The sequence below is a fragment of the Schistocerca piceifrons genome, chromosome 8 (assembly GCF_021461385.2).
Source record: "Schistocerca piceifrons isolate TAMUIC-IGC-003096 chromosome 8, iqSchPice1.1, whole genome shotgun sequence".
NCBI lineage: Eukaryota > Metazoa > Arthropoda > Insecta > Orthoptera > Acrididae > Schistocerca > Schistocerca piceifrons.
Genome location: NC_060145.1, coordinates 11692605 through 11712425, shown reverse-complemented (window position 1 = coordinate 11712425; position 19821 = coordinate 11692605). Strand labels below are relative to the sequence as shown.

The 19821-nt window shown below is 40.1% G+C and overlaps 1 protein-coding gene across 2 annotated transcripts in view; it reads left to right on the top strand.

Annotated features, from left to right (window-relative positions):
• LOC124711415 (neurogenic locus notch homolog protein 1-like) overlaps positions 1 to 19821 on the top strand; it is a 170988-nt gene that overhangs the window by 50530 nt on the left and 100637 nt on the right. For both annotated transcript variants that reach the window (XM_047241474.1, XM_047241475.1), the window contains exon 4: positions 8802 to 8972. In XM_047241474.1, coding sequence (XP_047097430.1) covers positions 8802 to 8972 — 171 coding nt within the window. The remainder of the gene's footprint in view (positions 1 to 8801; positions 8973 to 19821) is intronic.

Sequence of the window (19821 nt, the reverse complement as noted above, 5' to 3'; positions counted from 1 at the left end):
ACTTTTCCCACCATACAGATATCTTATCTAAATCATTTTACTATTTGCTTTGGTCATCTGATGACTTTACAAGACAGTAAATGACAGCGTCATCTGCAAATAATCTAATAGGGCTACTCAAATTGTCTCCCACGTCGTTAACATAGGTCAGGAACAATAGAGGGTCTATAACACTTCCCTGGGGGACGCTAGATATTACTTCTTTTTTACTGTATGACTTTCCATCTATTACTATGAACTGTGACCTTTCTGACAGGAAATCACCAAGCCAGTTGCACAGCTGAGGTGATATTCCTTAGGCACACAGTTTGCTTAGAAGACGCTTGTGAGGAATGGTGTCGAAAGCCTTCTCGAAATCTAAAAATATGGAATCAATTTGACATCCCCTGTCGTTAGCACTCATTACTTCATGAGTATAAAGAATGTTTTCTGAATCTGTGCTGACTATGTGTCAATAAGTCATTTTCTTCATGGTGATATCTACTTCTATATTTTGAACTTCGGCAAAACTTTGCCAATCTTGGGGATTTCATGTTCTTTTAAATTTGGCATGCTTTTTTCGTTGCTTCTGCAACAGAGATCTGACCCATTTTGTGTACCATGGGGGATCAGTACCATCACTTATTAATTTATGTGGTATGTATCTTTCAATTGCCGTCGATACTATCTCTTTGAAATCTTTCCACATCTTTTCTACACTTACATGATCAGAAAGGAAGGAGTGGAGACTCTCTTAAAAATGCTTTAAGAGCATTTTTATCCGCTATTTTAAATAGATGTACTTTGCATTTCTTTTTTATGGTTGTAGGTGTTACAGTATTCAGCCTAGCAGCAACTGTCTTGTGGTTGCTTATCCCTGTAACCGTCATGATACTCCCTGTTTGTCCAGGATTATTTGTTGCTAAGAGGTCAAGTATGTTTACGCTTTGAGTGGGCTCATGAACTAATTGTTCGAAATAATTTTCTGAGAAAGCATTCAGTACAATTTCAGGTGGTGTTTTATGCCTGCCACCAGCTTTAAACGTATAATTTTTTCCAGCGTATCAAGATAGATTGAATTCACCACCGACTATAATAGTATGAGTGGGCTACCTATTTGAAATGAGACTCAAGCTTTCTTTGAACTGTTCAGAAACTATATCTTCAGAGTCAGGGGGTCAGTAAAATGATCCAATTAATAGTTTAGTCTGATTGTCAAGTATAACCTCTACCCATACTACCTACTTCAATTTCACTACAAGATAAACTACTTCTGATAGCAATAAATACTCCACCACCAACTATATTTAGTCTATCCTTTCTGAACACTGTTAGGCTGTTTGAAAACATTTCAGCTGAACTTATCTCCGGCTTTAGCTAGCTTTCTGTACCTATAACTTGCTGAGTTTCAGTGCTTTCTATTAGGGCTTGGAGCTCTGGTTCTTTTCCAACACAGCTATGACAATTTACAACTACAATACCAATCATTTCTACAACTACCTTACTGTGTTTTACCTGCCCCCTTTTAGATGGACACCCTTTCGGTGGTTTCCTGAGATGCTCTAACCTGAAAAGTCACCCCATCCCTTACACACAGCCCCCACTACCCATGTAACCGCTTCCTGTGTGTTGTGGACTCCTGACCTATTAAGTGGAACCCGTAAACCCACCACCCGATGATGTAAGTCAAGGAATCTGCAGCCTACACGGTCACAGAACTGCCTGAGCCTCTGATTCAGACCCTTCGTTTGGCCCTGCACCAAAGGACCACAATCAGTTCTGTCGACGATGCTGCAGATGGTGAGCTCTGCCTTAATGTCGCAAGCAAGACTGGCAGTGTTTACCACTTCCGCTAACAGCCCGAAACCAGAGAGAATCTCCTCCAATCCAAAGCAACACACTTCATTGGTACCGACATGGGCCCATGGGCCACCACCTGCAGTTGGCTTCACCCTGTACTCTTCATGGCATCCAGAAACACCCTTTCCACATCCGGAATGACCCCCCCCCCCCCCCCCCCCCTTGTATGTACACTGGCTACCTTCCCCTCCTTGGCAGCCATGTTCCTAAGGAGCCCCATCATGTGCCTAATGTTGGAGCTCCGAACTACCAGCAAACCCACCCTCTGTGAATGCCCAGACCTTGCAGGCCGAGAAGCTTCCTCTGGAACAGTGTGGATGACTGCATCCAACTCAGAGACTTCATCAGCCACAGATAATGCCCAAAACCTGTTCGTCAAACGAAACAGGGAGGCCCTATGATCGGCCCCTCGAAAAGTCTTTCATGCATACCAGACTTTGGAACTGGAATGTTTACAATTAGTACATAATCTATATTTGCTTATATGTCAACAACAGAATATAAGTGTTACGAAACAATAACTGGTTTCACACTATAACAAAAGATACTAACTAGAAATAGTTGAAATAAATTAGGAAATCAATTACACACATAAAACTAAGCACAAAATTAGATCTGGTGTTATACTCTTTAAACCAAGGGCCAACCTTCCTCTTTTATGAAAATGCAGATTATACTCAGTATATGTTAATGGTAATTAGTCAGATATGAAAAAATGAATTTTAAGGAGGCAGATGGCAAAACAAGAGGGGAAGTAAAATTATCCCAGCTTGCTTTGTCACACAGTGCTGCTGAGTGGGAAGATTCAAGTTTGGCAGCACCGGGGAGGACTCAGCGAGCAGCTGCAGTCCTGACATACTGCAGTACTCCACCACCAAGATTACCAACGACAAAATTATTAATGTTTGCTCGTACCGCAAGCATTTTGGTTGATGAAGATCGAAATGCACTGTGCATCTACCAAAACGGCTGTCACAATGTCTATTAAGCACGACAGATCACAAGCCGGACAAAAAGCACCGAAAGGCACACATGCAAAATAATGACGAGTGGAATAGTGTCACTTGGCAGTAAATGTACCCAACTGTGACAGCCGTTACATCCACAGCAACAGTACAATGTCTACTTAAGTTCCAAACAAACTACAGCTGCCAGCACACCCCACTGCATCACAGAGGTTGTACGTATGACCTTTCTGGTTGACACCAGCTCAAATACTGACTCACTCCCAGCACAGTGCACACCTGACAATAAACTGATGTGGTCACAGGACATAATTCCAAGGGAGAGCTGTCCATCGAGTGGACCCTGGAGACAGAAAACGTTTTCCACAATCTACGGGTGTGCCTGACTAGAGCAGTTGTCTCATCCACCCAGTGGCATCTGTGTCCCAGAAACAGTCGTAGATGCCCGCCGAACAACAACAGGTGCAGACCACACCGACTGACACTGGCAAATGTTAAATTTTTATTCCTTGTTGCTGCCAGCACAGCAATGGTTGAGTGGGAGATCATTCCAAACTGTCTTTCTTTGTGAACAAGATGCAGACATTAAAGACAGTGGGCTGTCAGAAAAACAGATTATCCCAGTTTGGAGCATTTCTTCAAACATGGCTTTTTTTCTGTTTGACACTCTGCGACAGTTATTTGGGTACACTGTGAAATGGGTTGGCCAAAAGTAGTACGTGTACGGTGCACTGTGTTGTGTCTGATGCCGCTATGCTGTGCTGGTGTTAGGGGATCGGTCAGAGACTTCTCGTGTGGGTTTCATAGGCTTTGGTGTTACCTATCTTCTGTACCGTGCCGTAGGTGGAGCTTTCCCGAATGGCAGTTACTGTGCTGCCATCAACTGTGTGCTGTAGTTCCAGTTTCCAGTTTCCTCAAATCTGCCACTAATGCACAACGAATGAACAAGTCGGTACACAATATAGGCTCGGTGACATCGACGACTACAAATGTACACGTGGAAGGGTGTCGATAGTCAGTGCATCGTAGCCATAGGTGGCAATTGTCGAGTCATTCCCTGCTTTCAGACGCAAACAGTCATCCAGTTTATTGTCAGGTGTGCACTGTGCTGGGAGTGTGTCAGTATTTGAGCTGGTGTCAACCAGAAAGGTCATACGTACAACCTCTGTGATGCAGTGGGGTGTGCTGGCAGCTGTAGTTTGTTTGGAACTTAAGTAGACATTGTACTGTTGCTGTGGATGTAACGGCTGTCACAGTTGGGTACATTTACTGCCAAGTGACACTATTCCACTCGTCATTATTTTGCATGTGTGCCTTTCGGTGCTTTTTGTCCGGCTTGTGATCTGTCGTGCTTAATAGACATTGTGACAGCCGTTTTGGTAGGTGCACAGTGCATTTCGATCTTCATCAACCAAAATGCTTGCAGTACGAGCAAACATTAATAATTTTGTCGTTGGTAATCTTGGTGGTGGAGTACTGCAGTATGTCAGGACTGCAGCTGCTCGCTGAGTCCTCCCCGGTGCTGCCAAACTTGAATCTTCCCACTCAGCAGCACTGTGTGACAAAGCAAGCTGGGATAATTTTACTTCCCCTCTTGTTTTGCCATCTGCCTCCTTAAAATTCATTTTTTCATATCTGACTAATTACCATTAACATATACTGAGTATAATCTGCATTTTCATAAAAGAGGAAGGTTGGCCCTTGGTTTAAAGAGTATAACACCAGATCTAATTTTGTGCTTAGTTTTATGTGTGTAATTGATTTTCTAATTTATTTCAACTATTTCTAGTTAGTATCTTTTGTTATAGTGTGAAACCAGTTATTGTTTCGTAACTTATATTCTGTTGTTGACATATAAGCAAATATAGATTATGTACTAATTGTAAACATTTGGAAGACAAAATGCTTGTAATCTTAAAGTATCTATTTGACTCTATTCAAAAAAGTGTTAGCAAAGCCAGCCCTTCATTAATTCCAAAGTAATTAACAATTTTGTCAAAAGTGTTGTTTGCGTAACTTTATACGTTAATTTCATGATTTTTAACAAATAATTCGGCTTAACCCTCGTAGTAGAAGAAACTGTTAAAAAGAATCAATTTTTTTTATGTATTCAGTTAATTTAACGAGTTAAGTTTTAATTGTAATTTCTATAAATTTAACTTCAAACAATGTGTAGTTTCAGCACCTATTATTGTGAGGATATCTAAGGAGCCGATGTTTAGTCCAGAGACAGTCAGTCTACGGCTGAGTTTGAGACGAGAAACCTGTGTTGGCTAAAACAACTATGCTTCAACTTAACAGTGAAATAAGTGTTACACCAATAGGCCATGTGTTAAAACAATGACAGCGTCTGCTCCAAATGTAACTTTCTTTTCTTCAAGAACTGTGAACTCTTTGTGGTAAGGTTATTACTGCTCATAGATGTACAACAGTAAACTGTTGCCTGCCAGAAAAATATATCAGGCTGATAGGAGATATGTATGAAGGTGCAATGACAGAAGTCAGGAGCAGTGCAGGTGCAACAAAGGCATTTACAGCAAGAGTAGGACTACATCAGGGATCTGCTCTCAGCCCATATCTCTTTGACCTTGTCATGGATGTACTAGTCAAAGATGTGAAAAAAGAGACACCTCGGAGCATGATGTTTGCCGATGATGTTGTAGTCTGTGAACCCACCCAGGAGACACTTCAGGCCAAGCTTGAACAGTGGAGAAAAGCTCTAGAGGAAAGGGGAATGAGAATTAGCAGGGTAAAAACAGAGTATAAGTGTACAAAGGATGCCAGAGATCTATATATTAACCTGCAAGGAGAACAACTGACACTGGTCAAGAAATTTAAATACCTAGGCTCTTACATGCAAAGTACTGGAGGCTGAAATACAGTACATTATAAATAGTGGATGGATGAACTGGAAGAAACTGAACGGAGTACTGTCTGATAAGAAGGTTAGTTGCAGGATGAAAGGAAAGCTTTACAAGTCTGTGGTGAGGCCTGTGGTGCTGTATAGTGCAGAAACTTGGCCAATTACAAAAGCCGAAGAGAAAAAGATTGAAGTGGCAGAAATGAGAATGTTAAGATCAGTGAGTGGGGTGACAGGAAAGGATAGACTAAGGAATGAGTACATCAGGGGAACAGTGAACAAGGGGTCCATAGGGAAGAAGGTTCAAGAAAATAAGCTAAGTTGGTATGGACATGTGCAGAGAAGAGGGCAGCACTACGTGGGGAGAAGAGTTGAAGACCTAGAAATTGAAGGAAGGATCAAGGAGAAGAGGAAGATCGAAACTGAGATGGAAAGACAAGGCAGCAGGGGATCTTTGGGAGAAAGGATGGCCCAGAGAAGAAGCAATGGATAGGCATTTATGGAAGGGAAGGGTCCAGCAAAGCAACGCCGACCCCACATGACGTGGGAAAAGGCTGAGGTGATGATGATGAGATGTACAACAGTAAACTATTGTAGCAGTATGTGGATGTTCACCTACAACCTATGAATGAGGCTTATCGAAAGTTAAACAATAGTGCGCTGGCCATATAACTGGGTATTATTGGGGGGGGGGGGGGGGGGGGGGTTGTGAACTGTGTTAGTTAAGTACTGTGAAACGCAAATGTGCACCTGTCAGCTACATCATTTAAAGTAGTCGGTGTTGTACTTGCAGAACCCATTTTTCAGCCAGTTTAACAACACAGTACATTGACACCAAGGACAACAAACAAAGAAATAAAGCAGGAAACGTCGTCACAACTGCTGTGGCGAGTCAACTCTGGAGCTCTGCAGAAATTCAGGGTGGGTGCCGGGGCACGATGGTGGCCCAGTCCAGTCTCGCCTCTTCGGGCGAGTCTGGCATCTTTCAGGTGGATGTGGCCGGTGTTTCATCTGAGGTGATATCAGGGTGACTGTCACTGGTGACTCCAGTGTCATGTGTATTCTAGTGGCCACTCTCGGCGTCTTCTCTGTCGGTCGCTCTCTTTGTTACTTACATTCATGACACAGCTAATGCTGCTGCCAAACACTGCATACGACAGCAAGTCATCTGAAATTGTAGCTGTGCCTATTATACATTGTTGATGCTGTCAAAACTCTGAAGTTGTTTTTTCACTTCTGTTTTCTCAGCCGAGCAGTTGTCTGAGCCTTCAGTCTGGCAATTTGTCGTGATCAGCAGATAATTCAGCTTTAAAAGTGGGATGAGCTCGGCGATGTGGCAGGTCCGCAATAATGTCCCGCACCCACGTTGTCACCCGTCGTTCACAGGCGTCAGAAACTTGTCAGTGGGTGGTAATATATTCCGTCAGAGTGAAGCAAGTCTATGGTCGGTCGGGCACAGACGTCAGGGCCCTTAACTTCAAAAATGGCACGGAAGAACCACTTCAGTTGATGAACGGACATTACATTGCTCCCGAGTGCAATTATCATGTGAAAAAAAAGACCTGAATGATCAACATTTTCAAATGTGTCTTAATGTCAGTACCCAGTGTAGCAGAAAGATCAAATGCGAGGTGGCGTGTAGTCTGTCATATAGGTTTGACATATTGTTTTGCACCGCTTTAGCATTCAGCTCATTACAATGTACTGTGTTCACTTTGTGCATTTCAGGAAGGGAAACTTTAGTCATTGCTATACAAGAATCAGATGACTTGCAACAGTTAACATTTTTTTGTACTGACAATGTACAAGACTTACATAGGAAATATACACAGAATTCAAGTAGTAGTAATCCGAGAGATAAGGCCAGTAGTGAGTCCAGGGAATCCCCCAAGTGTAAGTACTGTGCCGAGTCGTATCGGAACTGCAAACGGAGAGTGATTTTTGGAGACAGGTGCAGCGGTAGGTACGACCACCCGCAGTACTCAGAGGTGGGGGTCAAAAGAGCGCAAACAGCCAGCGCCACAAATTCACACGGTGCTGCGGCGAGCGCGTGTCGTTTGGCCAGCCGGGAGTGAGTTTCTGTTGTCGGTGCAGGTTGCTGGTGTGTTGGGAGTGAATAGCCATACGTGGAGCAGCTGTTGGCCTCTCTGTAACTGGAGGCTTAAGACCTCCTGTGGCCCGTATGTGGTGGTATAGCAGAAGCATCACCACTGAGACCTCCAAAACCTGGATTTCGTTGCACATTTCTGGAACCTTGTGAGTGTCTTCCATTGTCGTGATTCCATATTTAACTGTCCACAAAATAAAATGGCCATACTTATACAATTTTCTTCATTGTCAGAGTCACCAGTTATGTGGGTAAACGTTACACACCACAGAAACAACATACACCGAATTGTAGCTGCACAAACGTACAAGAAGTAACACATATTATTACAGATGGTTGCCGGATCGATTATTCTCACATATTCAAAGATTATGTGTGTACATCACACGTTAGGAGTGATTCTGTAGTGAGGTGGGCTGTCTCCCACTGTGCCGCTACTCTCCACCTCGCCGCCCCTTACAGGAACCTGCCTGCTGCCTCCAGCCTGCCGACAATTGCCCCCTAGTGTCAGAATCCCCCAGGGATTCTCATATTTTGTTAATATTTGTCAGTAAGCTGAAGACAGTTGAGTACAGTGTCAGTTCTTTGTTTGTTACCTGAGACGTCTCTACAGGCATTTTTATCAAAGTGAAGTGTAGTGCTAGGATGACTGCACATCACATACCTCACTCCTCGTATATGTGCTTCTGTGGCTATTGAGTAATTAGTTTGTCTGATATAAAAACCATGTTGTTATAAATGTGGATAATATAAACAGAGATTATGCTTTCATATTTATCATACATCAAATAAGCACTTTCACTCTTGAAAAAGTGTTCGTTTCATCCCTGTTTATGAAATAATACTGGATTGGTGGGTTAGGTATTACAAGAATTATGCTTAATTAGACAAATTTTGTGTTCTTCTAATACGTATGCTGATACAGAAGCTGTTAAATGTTGAAGCTGTGATGCCTCGACATTTTGAATAAATGTTTTATTACACTTTTTGTGAGTCAGTAATTTCTTTCCCCACTTTTGTCTGTTGACAGTCAGTGAAGATTGTCCAAGCCACAAGACTTGCATTAGTTCTCAGTGCAGAGATGTGTGTGATGGAACCTGTGGAATAAATGCAAAATGTGAGGCACGGAATCATGTGCCCATATGCTCTTGCCCTGCCGGGTACTCTGGCGACCCTTTCGTGCATTGCCGCAATGATCCAGGTGAGTACTTCTTGTGTGAGTGGTTGAATGAATGAGATTAGTGTGAGAGGGATAGAGGACACACTCTCAGTTCATAGTACACATCTGTACAGGAAATATGTGGTAGCAGCTTCAATAGATTTGGTCACCTGCCACCTCAGTTTCCCCTTCTGAAGTTGATAAATTTGTAAAATATCTTGAAAATAAAAGTTCATTTGGAGTACACAGCATTTTAAATAAAATACAAAAATGCTGTACTCAGCTAATAAACAACATATTTCTGAAATTTGTAATTAGTCATTAATTCACAATACTTCCCAAGAGAGGGTAACATATTCCACTATTAAACCATTTCAAAAGAAATTTTTTATATCCAATGTAAATAATTACTGACCTGTTTTGTTACTGACATTTTTGCCTAACCTTTCTGATTAAGTAATATGTTATCAAATGGTGTCCATCGTGGTAACAATATCACACTTAAAACTCACAAACTGATCTTTAAAAGAAATGCTCAACTGATGCTGCCAGTAATACATTCACTTGCCATATTTGGGTAATCATTAAATCACGAAATGCCAGCAGTTAGTGTGTTTTGCTAGCTATTCAATGGATCCATGGGATTCTGTGAATCTTAATATTGCAGGGTGATTATAATTAAAGTTCCAGTTTCAAAATGCTGTAAAAAATGAACCGTTGTGCAGAATAATGTCAAATTTGAACAGAATATTGAAGAAGGGGGAATCATTATGAAAATAATAAATAAATTTTTCCATCAGATGATGCTCTAAGCATCATAACACAAATGGGTTCAGCTACAAATGACGATAAATCACAATACGATGGCTACGGTGTGAGTTGCACATTAAACCAACTGTGCTGTGCAATGTGCATGACTGCACAAGTTTGACCTTCAACAGCTGTGGCACTGATAGGTAAGCCCATCCACCATGTCAATGTCATACCACATCTAATGGGAAAAGTCAATTTGTACCATATTTACCCTATTATAAGACCAGCTTTTTCCCAAAAACATCAGTCAAAAATTGCAGGGTCATCTTATATTCACATATCAATCTGTGCTTGCTGAAATCAACATTTTTACATAGTTTATAAAGATGAGGTGACTTACCGAACAAAAACGCTGGCAGGTCGATAGACCACAAACAAACACAAATAATTTTTCCCACGTGGAATGTTTCCTTCCATTATATTTTTACATAGTTTAATAAATAGATATAGGGGTATTTTTACATTTTCTAATGAAGCTTCAGCTATCGAGATCTGTGCCAGATTTATTTTTAAGAATTTGGAAGGGTGGGATGAGCAAATGATACTGAAGCACCAACAGTTAGAGATTTCCTGATACGCTGATGCATTCGATGCAGTGTCGATCTCGCTCGAACAGTCGAGGAAATTAGACTTGCGTGGCACTAGTGCGAGGGATGCACGGGAAACTAGCGACCACAACAATCTACTGCTCTGTTTAAAATTTGATAATTTTGTGAAACCAAAGAGGACATAGCAATAAATTCTATCATCTTGTAAACTCTTGTTTTATTTGAACAGGTTTGTAATAAAAGTTTTTGGTGAGTTTTCACAGTCTAGGCAATATGATAGTGAATTATTACCGACAGCGCTGCATTCTGTACACAGCATTTTATTTCCACGTAATACAATATGTAGCATCCATTAACTATGAAAGCACAGAGCGTATACTAATTGTGGCCCCAGAAGAGAGCATGTACATTGTCCATCAGTGATGTCATTGTTCAGAGTCCCCAAAGACCAACCCACCTCCTCCTGGCCCGGGGAGTGCAGAGCACGGCGGGGGGGCAGTTACTGCTGCCGCTTACGTGAATTTGTAATCTGTGAGGTGTTGCGGGAAGTGCCGTGGTCAGCCGTACACCGAGGTGGGAGGTGGTGCTCTGTCGTCCACTGCCATCGGCCGTCGCACGGGTGATGCTGGTCATTCAAGTTCCATCAACGTCTGTGGTGGCAATAAAAGTGGTTTAGAATCAGTGGAGAGATCTTCCAAAGTCTATGCCAGCTCCACAATGGTTGACAGCCACCGTTGCCAGATTGCCATCGCCCTGGATTCGGAAAGTTTTATCGCTGCAGTCGATGATTCGGTATGGACCCTCGTACGGAGTCATGAGTGCAGGTCAGACCGTGTCGTCTCGTCACACGGCATGACAGATTGTGTCGTGACCGGTGCCTTGTATACAAGAGTAGGCAGTGTTGTGTGGGGCTGTGGTGATGCACTGAATTCTTCTCCATACTGGTTTTAGTAGTTCCAGTAATGGTTGTGGGTCGTTGTCTGTGGGTGGCTTGAAAAGGTCCTCCGGTAGTTGCAGTATGTCTCCACATAGCAATTCGGCAAGCGACACCTGTAAATCCTCTTTTGCAGTGTTATGCACCCCTAGCGAGACCTGAGGGAGCACTTCCCCCCCATTCACCACCATGACACATGAGTGCTGCTTTCATTTCTGGGCCACTTCTCAACGAGACTGTTACTATGTGGGTGGTCACTTTCATACACCAGAGGTCGATGCCCCACGTGTTGCGTAATGCTTCAAACAACGAGACGTCTACTGTCGTCCTCCATTGTTATCATGAGTGGGCAGCTGAACTGGGCGATCTACATTTGCGCAAATGTTGTAGCTGTGGCTTTTGCCATCATATCGGTCATCAGTGTCACCTCAACTCGTCGTGTCACCCCCATCAGTCATTGAGAGGATATATTTTTATCCTGAAGATTCCAGTAAAGGGCCAACAAGGTCCAAAGGAATGTGATAAAATCATCCCCACAGAACTGTGAAGTGGCCTAGTGGCGATTGTGTCTGACGACCGACTTTGCTTTGTTGGCAGGCAGTGCATGCGTGTGTCCATACTTTGCTGTCTCTTTTAACATCCAGGTGTATGAAATTGTCAGTGACAAGTTCATTGTGGGGCATATTACTGGATGGGAGAGATTTTGCAACGACTGGAAAATGGCTTTGTGAAAGGGCACTGGAACCAGTGGCTGTCGTTTTCCAAGCGAAGTATCATAGAGTAGATCTGCGTCTGTCTCTGGTAGCTGACATTGTCCAAACCTCAGACTGGTTGCTGGGTCAGAAGCAAGCACCGTAATTGACAGATCTGATGTCTGTTCCTGTGCCATTTGGAGGTAGTTCAGTTGAAGCAATATAGTATTGACCTACCCATAAGTAGCAGATATCCATTGTAAATTGAGAAATATAGTCCAAGTATCTAAATTGTCTCGGAGTAACTCATGTCAACAGATGTTGAATCACGTCCGCAATCAGTTTATGGCCTTTTGTAAATCACAATCGCTCGCCCGTCAATATCTTCTCTGAAACAGCGGACAGCTTTGTAGATTGCTAAAAGTTCTCGGTGAAATGCGGAGTACTGCGTTTGGGCTTTTGAGAGCTTTTTGTAGAAAAACCAGAGTGGCTCCACTTGTTCATTGTTGGAGTTCGAGTATCGTGCCTATTGCTACTGTGCTGGCATCAGTAGTGAATGTAAGAGTGCGCCCAGCACCGGGTGGGCTAAAGGCAGTGCCGAAACCAATCTGTCAACTGAACGTGCGAAAGCCATTTGCATGTCTTCGGTCCATGTAAGCTGGTGATGTCCATGGGTGTTTGATCATTTTAGCAGCAGAGGATCAAGTAGGTAAAAAGATGAGGGCTAGTAGAAATCATTGGGTAACAGAAGAAATATTGAATTTAATTGATGAAAGGAGAAAATATAAAAATGCAGTAAATGAAGCAGGCAAAAAGGAATACAAACGTCTCAAAAATGAGATCGACAGGAAGTGCAAAATGGCTAAGCAGGGATGGCTAGAGGACAAATGTAAGGATGTAGAGGCTTATCTCACTAGTGGTAAGATAGATACTGCCTACAGGGAAATTAAAGAAACCTTTGGAAAAAAGAGAACCACTTGTATGAATATCAAGAGCTCAGATGGAAACCCAATTCTAAGCAAAGAAGGGAAAGCACAAAGGTGGAAGGAGTATATAGAGGGTCTATACAAGGGTGATGTACTTGAGGACAATATTATGGAAATTGAAGAGGATGTAGATGAAGATGAAACAGGAGATACGATACTGCGTGAAGAGGTTGACAGAGCACTGAAAGACCTGAGTCGAAACATGACCCCGGGAGTAGACAACATTATTCCATTAGAACTACTGACAGCCTTGGGAGAGCCAGTCCTGACAAAACTCTGCCATCTGGTGAGCAGGATGTATGAGACAGGCGAAATACCCTCAGACATCAAGAAGAATATAATAATTCCAATCCCAAAGAAAGCAGGTGTTGACTGGTAGAAGTTGACCTCGGGGAAGATCAGTTTGGATTCTGTAGAAATGTTGGAACATGTGAGGCAATACTGACCTTACGACTTAATGTAGAAGAAAGATTAAGGAGAGGCAAACCTACATTCCTAACATTTGTAGACTTACATAAAGCTTTTGACAATGTTGACTAGAATTCTGTCATTCAAATTCTTAAGGTGGCAGGGGTAAAATACAGGGAGCGAAAGGCTATTTACAATTTGTACAGGAAACAGATGGCAGTTATAAGAATCGAGGGGCACGAAAGGGAAGCAGTGGTTGGGAAGAGAGTGAGACAGGATTGTAGCCTCTCCCCAATGTTATTCAATCTGTTTATTGAGCAAGCAGTAAAGGAAACAAACAAAAATTCAGAGTAGGTATTAAAATCCATGGAGAAGAAATAAAAACTTTGAGGTTCGCCGATGACATTGTAATTCTGTCAGAGACAGAAAGGACCTGGAAGAGCCGTTGAACCGAATGGACAGTGTCTTGAAAGGAGAATATAAGATGAACATCAACAAAAGCAAATTAAGGATAATGGAATGTAGTTGAATTAAGTCGGGTGATGCTGAGGGAATTAGATTAGGAAAAGAGACACTTAAAGTAGTAAATGAGTTTTGCTATTTGGGGAGCAAAATAACTGATGATGGTCGAAGTAGAGAGGATAGAAAATGTAGACTGGCAATGGCAAGGGAAGCATTTCTGAAGAAGAGAAATTTGTTAACATCGAGTATAGATTTAAGTGTCAGGAAATCGTTTCTGAAAGTATTTGTATGGAGTGTTGCCATGTATGGAAGTGGAACATGGACGATAAATAGTTTGGACAAGAAGAGAATAGAAGCTTTTGAAATGTGGTGCTACAGAAGAATGGTGAAGATTAGATGGGTAGATCACATAAATAATGAGGAGGTATTGAATAGGATTGGGGAGAAGAGGAGTTTGTGGCACAACGTGACTAGAAGAAGGGACTGGTTGGTAGGACATGTTCTGAGACATCGAGGGATCACCAATTTAGTATGGGAGGGCAGTGTGGAGGGTAAAAATCGTAGAGGGAGACCAAGAGATGAATATACTAAGCAGATTCAGGAGGATGTAGGCTGCAGTAGGTACTGGGAGATGAAGAAGCTTGCACAGGATAGAGTAGCATGGAGAGCTGCATCAAAACAGTCACAGGACTGAAGACCACAACTACAACAACGAATGTGCAGAGCTTCTGCAGAGCTACTAGAGCACTGTCAGTTCTTGTAAAGAGCTTCACCAGCGGCACACAATGCTGCATTGCAACAGTTGTGCCGAGTACCTCAGATGCAAACTGAAGGACAGCCATGTAACCTGTGTCCTTTATTTTGCATATTCTGTTGCTAACAGCACCATCTTGCAGTAAAATTGTGATTAAATTTCATTAATTTTTTTCCATAATGTTTCTCCCTTTGATAAATGTCATTTAAACTTGATGTCATTCGGAAGAGTGGTTTCTACAGCATTTTGAATCTGGAACCTTGAAAATTTCTGGGCATGCACATTGGTCAACACTTAAGCTGGAAAGACGACATCAATTATTTATCCCACAGGCTCAGTTCAGCATGTTTTGCATTGAGGATAATATATAAAATATGCAGCAGACAGTGTGCTAGATTAGTGTATTTTGCTTTATTGCAGTCTATTGTATATTTTGGTGTATAGTATTCTGGGGTAAAACTAAATCATACTTAATAGATACATTCAAACTACAGAAAAGTGCTATTCAAATTACAACACACAATTCTCCAAGAACTCACTGTATGCCTCTCTTCTAACAGTTACATATACTCACATCATCAGTGTGTATATTTATAAGCATTCTATGTTCAAGAGCAAACCTGAACAATTTACCTACCAAGGACAACTGCTGCAATTATAATACTTACAATTGTAAAAATTTACATGCAGAAAGAGTAAGAATAATACAAACCCAAAAGCATGTAAGTTATATTGGAATAAAAATTTACAATGCTCTGCCAGATTAAATGAAGGAAATAACAGAAGAAGTAAAATTTAAGACTGACTTTAAAAATTACCTTTTAAGTAAAGTTTGTAGGACATAGATGAGTACTTTGAATGTGTGTAAAATTAGTCTTAACATTTATGTACATGCTCAAGACAATGTTGTACTCTGAAAAATGCATTGAAAACACATATTTAAGTGATATTCTGTTATTATGTTTGTTTTACATGTACTTTGCATGTTAATTACACTTGTAACAGTTCATATATTGTGTAAATGCTTTACAGGAAGACAATAAATTGAAATGAAATTAATCATCCCGTATGTTAGGAAAAAATGAAGTTTTTTTTAAATTAACTGTGTAGGCAACAAATAGATCAAAAGTTTCTCAGTTGTGAAATGGAAAATATCCCTTTGAAATTGTAACAGCACAAATCAATTTATTATCCTTTTGGCACACACTCGTTTTACAGTCACATTGCTTTTTTCAATTATGTACTAACAGCAGCGTGTACTGCCATTAAGCCATTTTGATCATAAATTTCATAACTAATTCTGCGCACCTTTCCGCTGATAAACCAAATCGTAAACCATTTTTACCCTGCAATATGACATAATACTTTCAACTTGTAATCATACTGTTTCACAAATTCTTCAAAAAATTTATCCACAGCACATCTGCACATGACTGCTCTGCACATAATGCCATCAACGACTCTCCACCCACTATTTGTCTGCCAAAAACATGAAATTTATTTTTAATTTAATTATGATTATTTTCAAAGAAAATGTGTGTAATTATGAATTTTCAAATCTGTTCCATAAAGTATGTGTGTAATTATGAATTTTCAAATCTATTCCATAAAGTATCCAACAATATTTTATCATTCGCCAGTTAACATTCTATTACCAGACTGTAAAAACATGTGTAACTTCACAAAAAATTTTTTCATGTGCATGAAAAATGCAATTTTTGTAAAACAAACCACTTTTATAATTCAAACATAGTGGACACTTTTCTTGTTATTCTGGCATTATTTAAACTTATTATCATCACAAGTGTGATTTTCAGATTTTAAAAAAACCAATAGTGCACTTTGCACATCTTTAGATAACATTACTGGGAAATAGAGACTGTTTATTACTAATTTTATTTAAAGAGAAGGCTGTCTGTCTGGACTAGAAATGATTGGAACAAAGCTGGAGGCAGCATGATCCACTAAATTATTAGGTACTAAATGAATCTGACTAAAAAACGTAGGCATCTTAATTTTATACATTCTTGTACATATATATAAAACAATAATCAAGCAATGGAAAATCCAGGATGGAATGTAAAAGTATTATGCAAACACAACTCATACACATGACTCAGGCAACTGAAGCCACACTGCAGTAAAACAATAATGTACATCACAAGAGATATTTGAGAGTGGATTGCAAATGCTAGTGTACCTGACTGCAACACACAGCAGGAAATACATGAAGCACACCTCAACTGGTGATGATAATGCTTGAAAATTACCTCAGTAGTCAGATATCCAGTTACTAAGGGCTGTGTCTGGAAACCTGAATGCCAGCATTCATGACCCTAGCGTACCAAAGAAACTCTCAAGACTAAATGGTGGAAAAGAAATTTTATGGTGTTAAAGAGTGTGTATTGAATTAAATTTGTGTGTATTATTCTTTATAATGGTTGCAGTTGCCTGAGACTGCAGTTGTGTGTGTGAGCTTGAGTTTGCGTGTGTGTGTGTGTGTGTGTGTGTGTGTGTGTGTGTGTGTGTGTGCGCGCGCGCGCGTGTGTTACTGTCGCCTACTGTTGACAAAGGCCTTACTGGCTGAAAGCTTTATTTGTGACAGTCTTTTTGTTGTGCCTATCTGCAGCTCAGTAGCAACTTTACTTTTTATAATATTGTTATAATTAATTGTGCTAGAGAGTGTAATCAAAGCGGTTGCTTCTTAGAAAATAAATGATAATGAATGTTTTATGTTGTTGATATGTCCTATGTTTCTCATACATTCACTGCTCACGGTGTAATCTTACAGGATAAATAAAATTCAATTCAATTCAATTAAAAAAGTCATCTTCTTGAGCAATGGTTGATGTTTTCACAGACTCATCTCTAAATGTATTTGTATTTATTTATTTATCCTGTGGATCACATATTGTACAAAGTACACATGATATAGGACAAGTCATTTTTCTTAACAAATATGTAGTTTGGAGAAAAAAAATAGGCAATGGACTGCCATTTAAAAAAATGTACACAAAATTGTTCATTGATGAATATAGTAAATGGTTCAAATGGCTCTAAGCACTATGGGACTCAACTGCTGAGGTCATTAGTCCCCTAGAACTTAGAACTAGTTAAACCTAACTAACCTAAGGACATCGCAAACATCCATGCCCGAGGCAGGATTCGAACCTGCGACCGTAGCGGTCTTGCGGTTCCAGATGCAGCGCCTTTAACCGCACGGCCACTTCGGCCATCTGATGAATATAGTAACTTCACATACAGAGAATATAAACAATTTACATGGGGAACTAAGAAACATGTCGGCAATGTAGTGCTACTTTAAATTTACACAAATAGTCACTGAGATTGCAGAACAGTGAAAATGTCAACTGGAAACACAACAGAAACATGTAGGCAATGTAGTGCTACTTTAAATTTACACAAATAATCACTGAGATTACAGAATAGTGAAAATGTCAACTGGAAACACAACAGAAGGACAATGTCATTTAAAAACTACATTAAACATGAAATTAACATTGAGATTTCACAGACAATTAAGTTTTAATACTAATAGAATGTGTACTTGTACATTCAAAAAGCGAGTTAAAAAATTTGGGGAAGTGAAACTGAAACGTAGTTGTGTATAGTAGAAATTAGGTTATTATTTTGCCTACAGAATGTTTTACTCCAATCACAGTATTTTACAAAGGAACTTTATAATTTTTCATTTCCAGGAATTCTTGTACTGAATAGAAACAGTGCTTTGTCAGAAATGCCTTTAGTTTATTTTTAAATATTGGATCTGGAGCAGTTTTTATTTGTTCTGGAATTTTATTGTGTAATACGACACCCAGATGAGTTATATATTTTTGGTATGATGATGTCCTTGAAAAAATTTGATGGATATTAGATTGCCCTCTGGTATAACGAGCGTGTATATCATTGTTTTGGATTAATTTGCCTGTTCTTGAGAGGTATTCCCTGGTGAATAGGATTGTTTCTTGAATGAATAGGGATGGGATGCTTAGAACATTAAGTTTTATAAATTGACATTTACAGGATTCCAGCTTTTTGAGGCCACAGATTATCCTCAGTGCTCTTTTTTGTAGTTTAAATATATTTGTGCTGTGAGTTGAATTTCCCCAAAAGATTATTCCATAGCGGAGCAAAGAGTGGAACTGCGCATGGTATGCTTGCATTAGTGTGGATTTACTTGTAGTAGATTTTAGTATTCTTAGTCCATAGCACAATGATGAGAGTTTCTTTGATAAGTTGTTTATATGTGTGTCCCATTTTAAATTTTGTTGGACCCATAGACCCAAAAATTTTGTTGCATTTACATTTTCAATTTTATCATTATTTAACTTTACTTGGATAGTTTTTTGATTGGATGTGGGAATTAGATGGAAGTTGATACATACAGTTTTCCCACTATTAACAATTAAGCCATTTTTGTTAAACCACTCAGAAGGTTTTTTCATAGAGTTATCAGATATTGTCTGAAGGGATTCAGGGCTAGATCAAGTCAACACTATGCTTGTCTCATCAGCAAACAGGATAGTTTTTTGTGGGCTCATACGTTCAACAAGATCATCTATGTGAATGAGGAAAAGTAATGACCCTAGAACAGAACCCTGGGGAACTCCATATCTTATTGTTCTTTCCTCCGAGAGGAAAACTGTGTTATTTATTTTATTCTGTACATTAATATTGTATTGAAGTGATACCTTCTGTCTGCGGTTTTGTAGGTAAGAGCATAGCCAGTTGTGAGCCACACCTCTCATTCCTCTTCTTTCCAATTTAGCAAGCAGTATTTTATGATCTAGTACGTCAAAGGCTTTAGAGAGATCTAAGAAGATACCTGCAGCTATATTATGTTGGTCAATTGATTTCAGTATGTGGTCCAACAGTTCAAAAATTGCTGTCTGGGTGGATAAAGATTTACTAAAACCATGTTGTTGAATGCTGATTAGTGCGTGGTTTTTTATGAAATTAATAAGCCTGTCATAAAAAAGTTTTTCCAGGATTTTTGAAAAGATGCTTAATATGGATAATGGTCTATAATTGGATACTAAATCAGGGGAACCTTTCTTTAGTAATGGCGAGACTTTAGCTATTTTGAGAGCATCTGGAAAAAAGCCAGTTTTTAATGATTGGTTGTAGATGGTTGATAATGGCTTTACTATATGGGGAGCACACACCCTTAATATGAGGTCAGGTACTTCATCATAGCCACTACAGATTTTATTGGGTAACAGTTTTATTATGTTCCTAATTTCATCAGGGTTTGTTTCATAAACAAACATTGT